At 43.7% G+C, this 14,645-nt stretch overlaps 1 protein-coding gene across 1 annotated transcript in view; it reads left to right on the forward strand.

Moving 5' to 3' along the window:
* nol6 (nucleolar protein 6 (RNA-associated)) overlaps positions 1 to 14,645 on the forward strand; it is a 109,430-nt gene that overhangs the window by 65,788 nt on the left and 28,997 nt on the right. Inside the window, exon 15 of the mRNA XM_072252336.1 lies at positions 1,486 to 1,561. Within this exon, the coding sequence (XP_072108437.1) occupies positions 1,486 to 1,561 (76 nt within the window). The remainder of the gene's footprint in view (positions 1 to 1,485; positions 1,562 to 14,645) is intronic.

Consider the following 14,645-nt stretch of genomic DNA (forward strand, 5'->3'; position numbering starts at 1 on the left):
TGCCCTATTGAGTGTCAGCCAGTAACCTGCATCTGATTTAAAAGTGTAGTAGCAGGGTGGTACTTTGTTTCTGTAACGTGTGCCATCCCTTTTATTTTTAATTATCTGATGGTGACATTATTTCACCATTTTGTGCACAGTAATTAGTATATTAATCCCATTCCTTACATATATACTTCAGCTTCCTTTCTCCTTAGCAAGAGGTAAATTCAAGTTTAAGTTTATTGTCAACTGACTGTACATATACACAACCTGATGAAACAACGTTCCTCTGGGCCGCGGTGCACCCACAAAACACAGCACAAAACAAATAAGTTGACACCACAAATAATTAATAGATATAACTCAAAGTGCGCAACGCAGGTATACAGTAAACAGCTCGCTGTCCTGGTGACTGCACCTTGGTGGTGGCAGGATATTCATTAATATCTCAGCCTGAGGGAAGAAGCTGTTATGCAGTCTGTCAGCCCTAGTCCTGATGCTCCTGTACCTCCTTTCTGATGGTAGTGGGTCAAAGAGATTGTGGGCTGGGTGGTAGGGATCCCCAGCAATGATTCGGGTCCTTCGTGTACAACACTCCCGATAAATGTCACAAGTAGTTGGGAGGGAGACTCTGGTGATCATCTTGGTGGTTTTAACTATCCTCTGATGCCACCATAATCACCTGACTCATCTTAAATGTGTCTATGGGCAGCATAGTGGTGTAGCTGGTGTGGCTGCTGCCTCACGGCTCCACTAGCCCAGGGTTCAATCCTGACCTCCGGTCTTGCTTGGATAGGGTTTGCAGGCTCTCCTTTTGACCACGTGGACTTCTTGTGGATGTTGCAGTTTCCTCCCACTTGCCCAAAGCATGTAGATGGAGAGTTAATTGGCAAGTGCAGTGTGTAGGTGAATGATTAGAGAACTGAGGCCCTTCCGACCCAACATGGAATAGGCCCTTCCAGCCCAAAGAGCCGCATTGCCTAGCAATCCCCTGATTTAATCCTAGCCTAATCACAGGACAATTTACAATGACCAGTTAACCTACCACAGTCTTTGGACTGCGGGAGGAAAATGGAGCGTCCGCAGGAAACCCATGCGATCACAGGGAAAGCGTACAAACTCCTTGCAGATGCTGCCAGAATTGAACTCCGAACCCTGGAACACTGCGAGCTACAATAGTGCTGTGCTAACTGCTAAAGGTTCAAAGGTTCATTTTATTATCAAACTATGTATGCAGAGTACAACTCTGAGATTTGTCTTCTCCAGATAGCCATGCATGGTAGAATGGCTATGCTGTCATGGAGAGAGTGTGATGCTTGATGGTTGACATGGATTCGATGGGCCAAAGGCCCTGTTTACTCGCGTAATGGCTCCATCACTGTCACCTGATCTGATGACATTTATCCATCCTTTGTGACAAGAAAAGAGAGATATCAGAAATATGCATGGTCCTAATGACGGTTTTTTTCTTCCTGCCCCCTCCCTCGCTCTTCCTTCCGGAAGACATATGGATCTTCCAACGTCAATGGTGTCTTATGCTGGAGATTTACTCGACTCTGTCATGGAAGTTGAAAAAGGGGTAAGGAGTTCATTTGAAAAATGTTATTGAATGATTTGTGTAACTGGGAGGCATACACATTGTGATTCTAGAATTAGAGAACGACCTGAACGTTGTGTCTGTTTTGGGGCGGTGTGCGCGTCTGAAATGGTAAATGATAATTGGGCACACTCTCGAATGAGAGTGGTGTTCTGTTGATCTAGTAACGCTGAGGCCTGAACCCTTCACTAAGAATTGAATTCTGGTTTCAGAAAAATTCTTTGTAGAGAAGCAAAATGGCTTTCTCCATTCCCTGTATTCATCTCCGGATCTGCAGCAATAGCACCAGTCCTGTGTGGTCGTCTGTAGTCATATGTCACAGTGGATTAGCAGAATGCACACCGCCATTTCCCCAGGACAACACAGCATAGGCAATAAGCAATGACTATGCTTGTCCTAAGAACAAATAAAATGAAAATGAAATGAGCATGAATTATTGAGCACACCCTATTTAGCATCTTCAAGTTGTCAGATTGAATAATCACAATGAAGCGCTTCATCTATACTGTCAACTCACATCTTAGTGAAATATTTTTATCTCAGCTGCAATTCGCATACATAAAGTATTGTGCAACAGTGTTAGGCACGTAGATATAGCTAGCGTTACTAAGGCTTTTGCACAGTACTGTATTTGTCAATGTGAAGTGGAGAGTGAGTTTCTAAACTTGGCAGGAGCAAAGGATGTTGGGAATGGTGAGGGTGGAGCGCCACAGAAGGGATGTGAGACAGATGGCAAAGGAGGAGTGCCAGGGTCAGGGGTGGCATGTGTGCAGACACACCCAGTCCTGAGACACCAGGCAAGGTCATTTGATTCCAAACAATTGGTTTATTGGTCATTACAGAATGTCTCTCTGATGTTTCCCACTTCCTCCCCTCTCCCTTCCTCATGATTCCCCTCTTCCTGCTCCCGGTCCACAATAGAGATCCATATCAGAATCAGGTTTAGTCCCAGGTCATGAAATTTGTGTTTTTTTTTTCTTTTTGCGGCAGCAGTATAGTGCAATACATAAAACTGTAGATGAATAGATTAAGTGTGGGATGGCAACATTGATAAGTGATTTGGTATTGATTTATTCTGTTATTTATTAACCTTATCAAGGTGCTGCAATTTGCTTGTATTGAGGTACTTAGTTTGCAGAGTTCACTGTCCTGGGTCAGTCTTTCAAGTTGTCCCCAGGTGTAGTCCATCTTCTTGCTGTCAGCTTCAGAGATCGTTTCTGTCTGAGGCATGTGGTCTTTGGGGCGTCTGTTACCGTATCTGCAGCTCTGGGTTTTTATGGGATGGGGTTGCTCGTCCCATGCCCAACCCTCCTCCTCTCACACCCGAGTTTGTGACCATCCATGGTGGAGTTACTGACATTCTAATGTTGACCTTCCATTATCTTACCAAGATTATTGTATAAGGATATAGTGGCTACTATAGAGAGAGTGCAGAGGAGATTTACAAAGATGTTGCCTGGGTTGGAGAGTACACCTGATGAGAATAGGTTGAATGAACTTGGGACTTTTTTCCTTGGAGTGACAGAGGATGAGAAGTGACTTGACAGGGGTGTATAAGATGATGAGAAGCATTGATTGTGTGGATAGCTAGAGGCTTTTTCCCCGGGCTGAAATGGCTAACATGAGGGGCATAGTTTTAAGGTGCTTGGAAGTAGGTACAAGGGGATTGTCAGTGGTAATTTTTTCACACAGAGAGTGTTGTGTGTGTGGAATGCACTGCCAGCAATGGTGGTGGAAGTGGATACAATAGGGTCTTTTAAGAGACTCTTGAATAGGTACATGGAACTTAGAAAAATAGAGGGCCATGTGGTAGGGAAATTCTAGGCAGTTTCTAGGGTTGGTTACATGGTTGGCGCAACACTGAGGGCCAAAAAGCCTGTAATGTGCTGCAGATTTTATGTTGTATTATTGTAATAAGCAGGATGTTGGTTTCAAAATACTTTCAGAAAAAATAAATTTGTGCACAAATACAAACTTTGAGCAGGAACGGATGACTCGGCTCCCTGAGTCTGCTTCACTCTTCAATAAGGTCATGGCAGGTTTGATTGTAATATAACTCGCACCGTCTTGCTCATGCAGCAACCTTACAATGGCTTGCCCATCAACGATCTGTCTGTATCTATCTTAAAAATATTCAAATAATCTGCTGCAATTGTTGTTTGAGGAAGAATGTTTTAAACGGTCACATTAGTGAGGGAGAACAAATTTTAGTCTCGTCCCAGTCTAAAAGTGGAAGCTCTTTATTTTTAAACATTGACCTCTGGTTTTACATTTTGCCACAAGAGGGACACCCTCTCTGCTGTCAACATCCTTCAGAATTTGACTCCAGCAGGTGCAAGCCTAGCTGATCCAACTTTTTCCTCACAAGATAATCTGCATGTTTTGGGTACTAGTTTAGTAATGCATGTCTGAATTGCTTCCCGTGTATTAACATATTACTTTAAATAGGCAGCTACATACTGTTCAAAGCACTCTTGCTATGGTCTCACTAATGCTCTACATAACTGAAATATGATCTCCTCTCTCAGTCGACATTTTGTTAGCTTTCCTAAGTGCTCTAAGTGCTTATTAGCCTTTTATAGATAATGCAACTGGATGCCCAGATCCTTTTGGATCTCAGCCCTCTGTACTCTCTCACCAGTTAAATAATGTGTTTATTTTTAAAATGTTCTGGCTAAAATGGATTATTTCAGATTTTCCCACATGTCCACATTACTTCTGTCAGATCCTTTCTTCTCCAGCCCTTGACATTTGGCCTCATCCGCCAACTTCCAGCTAGCCTTGTTCTCCTCCCCCACCTTTTTATTCTGGCATCTTCTCCCTTCCTTCTCAGTCCTGAAGAAGTGTCTTGGCCCAAAATGCTGACTGTTCACTCTTTTCCACAGATACTGCCTGACCTGCTGAGGTCCTCCAGCATTTTGTGTGTGTTATTTTCCTACGTTATCTCGGGATTACTGCCTGTGCCACGCGACAGTGAGAGTAGGAATGCGATGAGGTGGAGGATAAATGCGTGGCTGAGGGATTGGAGCAGGGGGCAGGGCTTCAAGTTTTTGGATCATTGGGACCTCTTTTGGCGCAGGCGTGACCTGTACAAAAAGGACGGGTTGCACTTGAATCCTAGGGGGACCAATATCCTGGCAGGGAGATTAGCGGGGGCTACTGAGGTGACTTTAAACTAGAATGGTTGGGGGGTGGGAATCAAATTAAAGAGGCTAGGCGTGAGGAGGTTAGTTCACTACAGGGGGATGGGAACCAGTGCAGAGAGGCAGAGGGGTGTAAAGTGAGGGTAGAAACAAAAAGTACTATGGAGAAAAGTAAAAGTGGCAGGCCGACAAATCCAGGGCAAGCATTAAAAAGGGCCACTTTTCAGCATAATTGTATAAGGGCTAAGAGAGTTGTAAAAGAGCGCCTGAAGGCTTTGTGTGTCAATGCAAGGAGCATTCGTAATAAGGTGGATGAATTGAAAGTGCAGATTGTTATTAATGATTATGATATAGTTGGGATCACAGAGACATGGCTCCAGGGTGACCAGGGATGGGAGCTCAACGTTCAGGGATATTCAATATTCAGGAGGGATAGACATGAAGGAAGGGGAGGTGGGGTGGCGTTGCTGGTTAAAGAAGAGATTAACGCAATAGAAAGGAAGGACATAAGCCGGGAAGATGCGGAATCGATATGGGTAGAGCTGCGTAACACGAAGGGGCAGAAGACGCTGGTGGGAGTTGTGTACAGGCCACCTAACAGTAGTAGTGAGGTCGGAGATGGTATTAAACAGGAAATTAGAAATGTGTGCAATAAAGGAACAGCAGTTATAATGGGTGACTTCAATCTACATGTAGATTGGGTGAACCAAATTGGTAAAGGTGCTGAGGAAGAGGATTTCTTGGAATGTATGCGGGATGGTTTTTTGAACCAACATGTGGAGGAACCGACTAGAGAGCAGGCTATTCTGGACTGGGTTTTGAGCAATGAGGAAGGGTTAATTAGCAATCTTGTCGTGAGAGGCCCCTTGGGTAAGAGTGACCATAATATGGTGGAATTCTTCATTAAGATGGAGAGTGACATAGTTAATTCAGAAACAAAGGTTCTGAACTTAAAGAGGGGTAACTTTGAAGGTATGAGACGTGAATTAGCTAAGATAGACTGGCAAATGACACTTAAAGGATTGACGGTGGATATGCAATGACAAGCATTTAAAGGTTGCATGGATGAACTGCAACAAATGTTCATCCCAGTTTGGCAAAAGAATAAATCAAGGAAGGTAGTGCACCCGTGGCTGACAAGAGAAATTAGGGGTTGTATCAATTCCAAAGAAGCAGCATACAAATTAGCCAGAGAAAGTGGCTCACCTGAGGACTGGGAGAAATTCAGAGTTCAGCAGAGGAGGACAAAGGGCTTAATTAGAAAAAAGATTATGAGAGAAAACTGGCAGGCAACATAAAAACGGACTGTAAAAACTTTTATAGATATGTAAAAAGGAAAAGACTGGTAAAGACAAATGTAGGTCCCCTGCAGGCAGAAACAGGTGAATTGATTATGGGGAGCAAGGACATGGCAGACCAATTGAATAATTACTTTGGTTCTGTCTTCACTAAGGAGGACATAAATAATCTTCCAGAAATAGTAGGGGACAGAGGGTCCAGTGAGATGGAGGAACTGAGCGAAATACATGTTAGTAGGGAAGTGGTGTTAGGTAAATTGAAGGGATTGAAGGCAGATAAATCCCCAGGGCCGGATGGTCTGCATCCCAGGGTGCTTAAGGAAGTAGCCCAAGAAATAGTGGATGCATTAGTGATAATTTTTCAAAACTCGTTAGATTCTGGACTAGTTCCTGAGGATTGGAGGGTGGCTAATGTAACTCCACTTTTTAAAAAAGGAGGGAGAGAGAAACAGGGGAATTATAGACCGATTAGCCTAACGTACGGTGGTGGGGAAACTGCTGGAGTCAGTTATCAAGGATGTGATAACAGCACATTTGGAAAGTGGTGAAATGATCGGACAAAGTCAGCATGGATTTGTGAAAGGAAAATCATGTCTGACGAATCTCATAGAATTTTTTGAGGATGTAACTAGTAGAGTGGATAGGGGAGAACCAGTGGATGTGGTATATTTGGATTTTCAGAAAGCTTTTGACAAGGTCCCACACAGGAGATTAGTGTGCAAACTTAAAGCACACGGTATTGGGGGTAAGGTATTGGTGTGGGTGGAGAGTTGGTTAGCAGACAGGAAGCAAAGAGTGGGAATAAACGGGACCTTTTCAGAATGGCAGGCGGTGACTAGTGGGGTACCGCAAGGCTCAGTGCTGGGACCCCAGTTGTTTACAATATATATTAATGACTTGGATGAGGGAATTAAATGCAGCATCTCCAAGTTTGTGGATGACACGAAGCTGGGTGGCAGTGTTAGCTGTGAGGAGGATGCTAAGAGGATGCAGGGTGACTTGGATAGGTTGGGTGAGTGGGCAAATTCATGGCAGATGCAATTTAATGTGGATAAATGTGAAGTTATCCACTTTGGTGGCAAAAATAGGAAAACAGATTATTATCTGAATGGTGGCCGATTAGGAAAAGGGGAGGTGCAACGTGACCTGGGTGTCATTATATACCAGTCATTGAAAGTGGGCATGCAGGTACAGCAGGCGGTGAAAAAGGCGAATGGTATGCTGGCATTTATAGCGAGAGGATTTGAGTACAGGAGCAGGGAGGTACTACTGCAGTTGTACAAGGCCTTGGTGAGACCGCACCTGGAGTATTATGTGCAGTCTTGGTCCCCTAATCTGAGGAGAGACATCCTTGCCATAGAGGGAGTACAGAGAAGGTTCACCAGATTGATTCCTGGGATGGCAGGACTTTCATATGAAGAAAGACTGGATGAACTGGGCTTGTACTCGTTGGAATTTAGAAGATTGAGGGGGGATCTGATTGAAACGTATAAGATCTTAAGGGGATTGGACAGGCTAGATGCAGGAAGATTGTTCCCGATGTTGGGGAAGTCCAGAACGAGGGGTCACAGTTTGAGGATAGAGGGGAAGCCTTTTAGGACCGAGATTAGGAAAAACTTCTTCACACAGAGAGTGGTGAATCTGTGGAATTCTCTGCCACAGGAAACAGTTGAGGCCAGTTCATTGGCTATATTTAAGAGGGAGTTAGATATGGCCCTTGTGGCTACGGGGGTCAGGGGGTATGGAGGGAAGGCTGGGGCGGTGTTCTGAGTTGGATGATCAGCCATGATCATAATAAATGGCGGTGCAGGCTTGAAGGGCCGAATGGCCTACTCCTGCACCTATTTTCCATGTTTCTATTTGACAAATCTTTGCCCACTGAGTTAAGAAAAGGGGAAGGAAGAGGGGATGGAGCAGGAAGCACCAGCCGATTGTTTGGAATCAAGTTACCTAGCCTGGTGTCTCAGGGCTGGGTGTGTGTGCATCTGTACTACCCACTGGCCCTGGTATTTCTTCTCTGCCACTTGATCCACACCCCTCCCGCGGTACTCCACCCTCACTATTCCAAACTTCCTTTGCTTCTGCCAGATTTAGAAACTCGCTGTCCACTCCACGTTGACAAATACAGTACTGTGCAAAGGTCTGAGGCACCCTAGCTGTATTTATGTGCTTAAGATTTTTGCACAGTGCTGTACTCACTGTTTCATGTTAGCTAACCAGTCTCTACTCAGGCCAAAATATTATCTCTAAAAACAAGAGCTTTTATTTTTCACAATAACTTTTGTGGCACCTTATTAAATGCTTGTGAGTAATCTTAGCACATCCATCTGTTGCCCTTTATCCACAACACATGTTAATACTTCAAAGGTATTCATTAAATTGATCAAACATTGTTTCACTTTCACAAAACCATATTAAATTTGCCTGATTACCTTGAGCATTTCTAAGTGCCCAGGTCTAATGTCTTTAGTAGCAGTTTCTAACTACTTCCCCACTGGCCTGTAGTTTCCTGCTCTCTGATTCCCGCCCTTTTTGAATGAAGGGAATTGAATTTGTTGTTCTCAAGTATATGTGATATTCTGTTCTTGCTTGAGATCAGAATCAGGTTTATTGACACATAATCATGAAATTTGTTTCGTGATAGCAATACAGTGCAAGATGTAAAAATTACTACTATAAGTTACAAAAAAAAATGCAAAGGGTCTGTTCAGAAATCTGATGGCAGAGAGGAAGAAGCTGTTCCTAAAACATTCAGTGTGGGTCTTCAGGCTCCTATATCTCCTCCCTGCTGGTAGCAATGAGAAGAGGGCATTTCCCCGATGGTAAGGGTCATTAATGGATGCCACCTGACTGCAAGCATTTCTCTCATTTAACTGTCAATATATGTCTTTAAAGGTCATATTGTTAAGACACAGAGAGATGCCAATTTGTCTGCTGGCTGCAAGCTCCCCTCAGCACCAAGTACACTGCTTTGGATCCTGCTGGGGGGAGATGACCTATCCAGGCACAGTAGAGGCAGCCAGGCCAGAGGCACAGTGGTTCTGAAGCTCAGCAGGGAAGGGTAAATTTAGGCAGAGCGATAGTGATAAGAGACTCAAAAGAGGGATGAACAGCAGATTTTGTGGCCATGAAAAAGAAACCAGAATGATGTGTTATCTCCCAGGTGCTAAGGTCCAGAGTGGCTGCAACAGTTTCTCAAGAGGGAGGGTGAGCAACCAGGTGTTATGGTGCACATTGGATCAATGACATAGGTAGAAAGGGGGGGGGATGAGGCCCTGCACAGCGAGTACATACAAGGAGTTAGGGAAAAGGCTGAAGAGCAGGACCTCCAAGGTAGTAATCTGTAGAGTACTCCCAGTACCAAGTGCTACTCTGTGCAGGAATAGGTGACAGTACAGATGAATGAGTGGCTGAAGAATTGGTGCGGGGCAGGGTTTCAGATCTCTGGATCGTTGGGATCTCTTCTGGGGAAGGTATGGCCTGTATGAAAAGGAACGATTACACCTGAACCTGAGGGGGCACAATATCTCAGGCAGAGTTTGTTGGGGAGGGTTTAAACTAAGTTGCCAGGTGGACGGGAACTGGAGTGATAGGGCTGAGGATGGGGCAATTGGTATACAAGTTGATACATTGTTTTGTGAGACTGCGAGGAAGGATAGGCAAATGACTGGGCAAAATTGTAATCAGTGGGATGACTTGCAGTGTAAATGGAGGCAATTTCGAAAAGGGTGAAGAATCCAGGATAGAAGATCTTGTATTTGAATGTGTGTAGATAAGGGAATAAGGTAGATGATCATATAGAGCAGTTAAAGATTGGTGGGTATCACATGGGCGTCACTGAGTCGTAACTGAAAGAAAATCAGAGTTAGGAGCTTAACATCCAAGGATACACCTTGTATTGAAAGGACAGGCAGATAGGAAGAAGGGGTGGTTTTGATGGCAAAAAAAGTGAAATCAAATCTTTACAAAGAGATGGCATAGGATCAGAAGTTGTAGATTCCTTGTGGGTAGAGTTAAGGAAATGCAAGGGTAAAAATACTCTGATGGGAGTTATATATAGGCCTCCAAGTAGCAGGCAGGATGTGGGATATGCAGGATTTCAATATGTAGGTAGATCAGAGAAAATCAATTTGGTGCTGGGCCCCAAGAGAGGGAATTTGTAGAATGCCTATGAGATGGCTTTTTTAGGACTTTCCTGATGAGAGGTCTCATCCTGAAACGTTGACTGTTTACTCCTTACCATAGAGTCTGCCTGGCCTACTGAGCTGCTCCAGCATTGTGTGTGTGTTGCTTTGGATTTCCAGCATCTGCAGATTTTCTCATGTTTTGAGATGGCTTTTTAGAGCAGCTGTGGTTGAACCCATTAGGGAAAGACAATTCTAGGTTGGGTGTTGCGCAATGAAACATTTGATTAGGGAGCTTAAGGTAAAGGAGCCCTGAGGAGGCTATGATCATATGATAGAATTCACCCTGCAGTTTGAGAAAGAGAAACTAAAGGCAGATGTATCAGTATTACTTCTGAGGCATTAGAGAGGAGCTGAGCAAAGTTGATTGGAAGGGGGCACTATGATGGCAGAATAGCAATGACTGGAGTTTTTTGGGGCAATTAGGAAGTTGCAGGATAGATGTATCCCAAAGATGATGAAGTATTCTAAAAGGAGGATGAGGCAGCCGTGGCTGACAAGGGAAGTCAAAGACAGCACAAAGGAAAAGAGGGGGCAAATAATGTATAAAAAAATTAGTGGGAAATTGGGGGTTTGGGAAGCTTTTAAACAGAAGGCAACTAAAGGAGAGAAAAAGGTTAAATATCAAAGTTCAAAAGTTCCATGTTCAAAGTAAATTTATTATCAAAGTACACATGTGTCACCATATACAACCCTGAGATTTGTTTTCTTGTGGGCATACACAGTAAATGCATGAAACACAATAGATCAATGAGAGACTTCACCCAACAGGACAAACAACCAATGTGCCAAAGACAATAAACTGTGCAAATACAAAAGGAAATACTAATAATAAATAAATAAGCAATAAACATCGAGAATGTATACTCTCCACCACACAACCATAGAAGTTTGTCAAAGTTTTTGATGTCATGCTGAATCCTTAGAGGTACTGCTGTGCTTTTTTTGTAAAGGCACTGCGTGCTGGACCCAGGATAGATCTTCTGAAATTATAATACCAAGGAATTTAAATTTGCTGACCCACTTCATCTCTTATCTCCTGATCAGAACTGGCTTATGGACTTCCTGCTCCTGAAGTCAGTAATCAGCTCCTTGGTCTTGCTGTTATTGAGAGGTTGTTGTTGTGGCACCACTCAACCAGATTTTCAGTCTCCCTCCTATATGCTGATTCGTCACCACCTTTGATACGGCCAATGACAGTAGTGTCGTCTACAAGCTTAACAATGGCATTGGAGTTGTGCTAGCCTCACCATCCTAAGTATCAGGCGAGTAGGGCAAGGGTCTTAGCACACAGCCTTGTGGTGCACATGTGCTGATGGAGATTGTGGAGGAGATGTTTTTGCCAAACTGAACTGGCTGGAGTCTGCAAGTGAGGAAAGTGAGGATCCAACGTAACAAGGAGGTAGTGAGGCCAAGGTCTTGTAGCTATGGTCAGTAAAGAACATCCTGATGTATGCACCTTTGCTGTCCAGATGTTCCAGGGTTGAGTGAAGAGCCAATGAAATAGTACCTGTTGTGACGGTAGGCAAATTGGAGCAGATCCAAATTGCTTCTCAGGCAGTTGATGTGTTTCATCACCAACCTCTCAAAGCACTTCATCACAGTGGATGTAAGTGCTACTGGACAATAGTCATTGAGGTAGGTAACTATGTTCTTCGTAGGCACCAGTATAACTGAAGCCTCCTTGAAGCAAGTGGATATCTCAGACTGCTGAAGCGAGCATTTAAAGGTATCAGTGAACCTTTCATCCAGTTGATCAGTACAGCTCTTTAGTACTCAGCTGGGTGCTTTCCGTGGGTTCACCCTGCTGAAATATGAAGGTAAGCTAGCCAATAATGTTGAAGTAGATACCAAAAGTTTTTCAGGTATACGAAGAATAAGAGATAGACGAGAGTGGATATTAGACCACTGGAAAATGATGCTGGAGAGATAGTAATGGGAAACAAAAAAATGGCAGAGGAACTTTGCGTCAGTCTTCGTTGTGGGAGACACTAGCAGAATACCAGAAATGGGAGAGCATCAGAGAGCTGAAGTGAGTGTCATCGTTATTAATAATGAGAAGCTGAAAGGTCTGAAGGTAGCTAAGTCATCCGGACCAGATGGACTACACCCCAGGGTTCTGTAAGAGGTGGCTGAAGAGACCCTGGAGGCATTGGTAAAAATCTTTCAAGAATCACTGGATTTTGGAATGGTTCCGGAGGACTGGAAAATTGCAAATGTCACTCCATTCTTCAAAAAAAGGAAATAGGCAGAAGAGAGGAAATTAAAGGCCAGTTAGTCTAACCCCAGTGGCTGGGAAGATGTTGGGAGTTAACTGTCAAGGATGAGGTCTCAGGGTACTTGGGGAAACATGATAAAATAGGCCAGAGTCAGCATGGTTTCCTTGAGGGGAAATCTTACCAGCAGATCTGTTGGAACTCATTGAGGAAATAACAAGCTGGATAGACAAATGAGAGTCAATGGATGTTGTTTACTTGGATTTTCAGAAGACCTTTGATAAAGTGCCACATATGAGGCAGCCTAACAAGGTAGGAGCCCATGGTATTGCAGGAATGTGTGGATAGAAGCTTGGCTGACTGACTGGCAGGAGGCAAAGGTTGGTGCTACCGAAGATATGTGACAGCTTTGTGGTAAATCGTGAAGCAAATCGTGGTGAACTATCACCACATACAGTGAGGAGGCAGGCGAGGGGAGGCTGGTTCACGGGGGTGAGCCATGCTCGGGCATTGTGAGACACAATATGTTCGAGCCGTAGACTGAGACGGAGTTCGTATCGCTGGGAGACGGAGTGAGTGACTTGGAGAGGAGCTGATGCAGAAGAGTTTTGATGCCTATCCACCTAGTCAGGGTGCAAGGCTGGATCACTCCAGGCGCCAAGCTGATTTGGTGAGTCCGAGAACGGCTTTGGGCCGGGCGGTCCAAACGTAATGGGGTGTCTGGATTTCGGTCCTACAATGTGGCACTACTCGGTGGTTGGACAATTTAAGTGTCAGCCCAGATAGGCTGGAAGCCCGAGGGTTGGGTACGAAGGCGGGGGTCGAGTTGATTTAGCTTGCTTTCCTGCAAATATTTGTTCCTTTCTCCGCGGCACTGAGGTTGTGAACTGATCAGGCTGCTGTGTGTTTCTGCCTGCTAGTGTGATGCACTGGGGACCGAGGCTTGGCTTGTGCCTACACAGGCTGCTCCAGGAGCGGATCTGGCACTCAGTCTGATTCGGGATGCTGTTTGCTTGCTTCAATTGTTTGCATGATGTGTGTGTTTTTTTGTCTTCTCTTTCTCTATGCAGCTTTTTAAAATCTAGTTATTCGGGCCTCTTGCTTTGTGGCTTCAACATGCATAATTTAAACAATCTTTGCTAATAAATGTGCTATGAATCTTAAAGAGGGGGCCTATTCTGGTTGGCTGCCAGTGACTAGTTGTGTTCCACGGGATTGGCTTTGGAATCACTTTTTCTTCACATTATATGTCAATGATTTGGATGAGGAAACTGATGGCTTTGTGGCCAGGTTTGCAGATGATACAAACGTAAGTGGAGGGGCAGGTAGTTTTGAGCAAGCAGTGAGTCTGCAAGAGAGACGGATTGGGAGAATGGGTAAGAAATGGCAAGTGGAATATAGTGCAGGGAAGTGTATGGTCATGCACCTTGGTAGAAGGAATAAAGATATAGACTATTTTCTAAACAGGGAGCAAATCCAAGAATCAGAGGTGCAAAGGGACTGAGGAATCTCTGTGCAGGATTATATTTTGGCAGATTTTCCAGCGCTTCTGCCATTTTGTTCAGTCGTTTGGAGGCTAGAATAATGTATGTTCGTCTCATCTGTGACCTGATATCAGAAGACCAGTCTTGGATTGTTGAATCCAGAACTTTTATGTCCCTTTCTTCATCTCATGATACTTATTGCTTATTTATTTATTATTTTTATTTTCTTTTGTATTTGCAGTTTATTGCCTTTTGCACATTGGTTGCTTATCTGTCTTTGTTGTGAGTGGTTTTTCACCTATTGTTTCTTCTATTTATCATGAATTCCCGCAAGAAAGTGAATTTCAGGGTAGTATATGGTGACATATATGTACTTTGATAATAAATTTACTTCGAACTTTATTTTCTATCATTAAAGTTGCTAGTAATTAAAAATTCCTCCAGGTGGCGATGCTGAGTCAATGCTGATTATGACCCTAATGTTCTAATTTGCTGGTTAAGCAGCCCTGATATACAGTGATACTGTTCCACCGTAAAATAATTTCAAATAGCTTACTGGAGATGCTGATAAAATTTTATGGACATTGTTTGTGGTATGTTTGTGATTAGACTTTGGGACTAAATGTAAACAAATCATGGAATTCTTTAAGACTTTCCTTTTTTTTTCATTGCAAGAATAACCAACTATGCCAAACCTTAATGTAATAACTTGTTTATTTATGTAAATTCTTTAATTCTGGG

This window comes from Mobula birostris, chromosome 3, assembly GCF_030028105.1.
Source record: "Mobula birostris isolate sMobBir1 chromosome 3, sMobBir1.hap1, whole genome shotgun sequence".
Taxonomy (NCBI): domain Eukaryota; kingdom Metazoa; phylum Chordata; class Chondrichthyes; order Myliobatiformes; family Myliobatidae; genus Mobula; species Mobula birostris.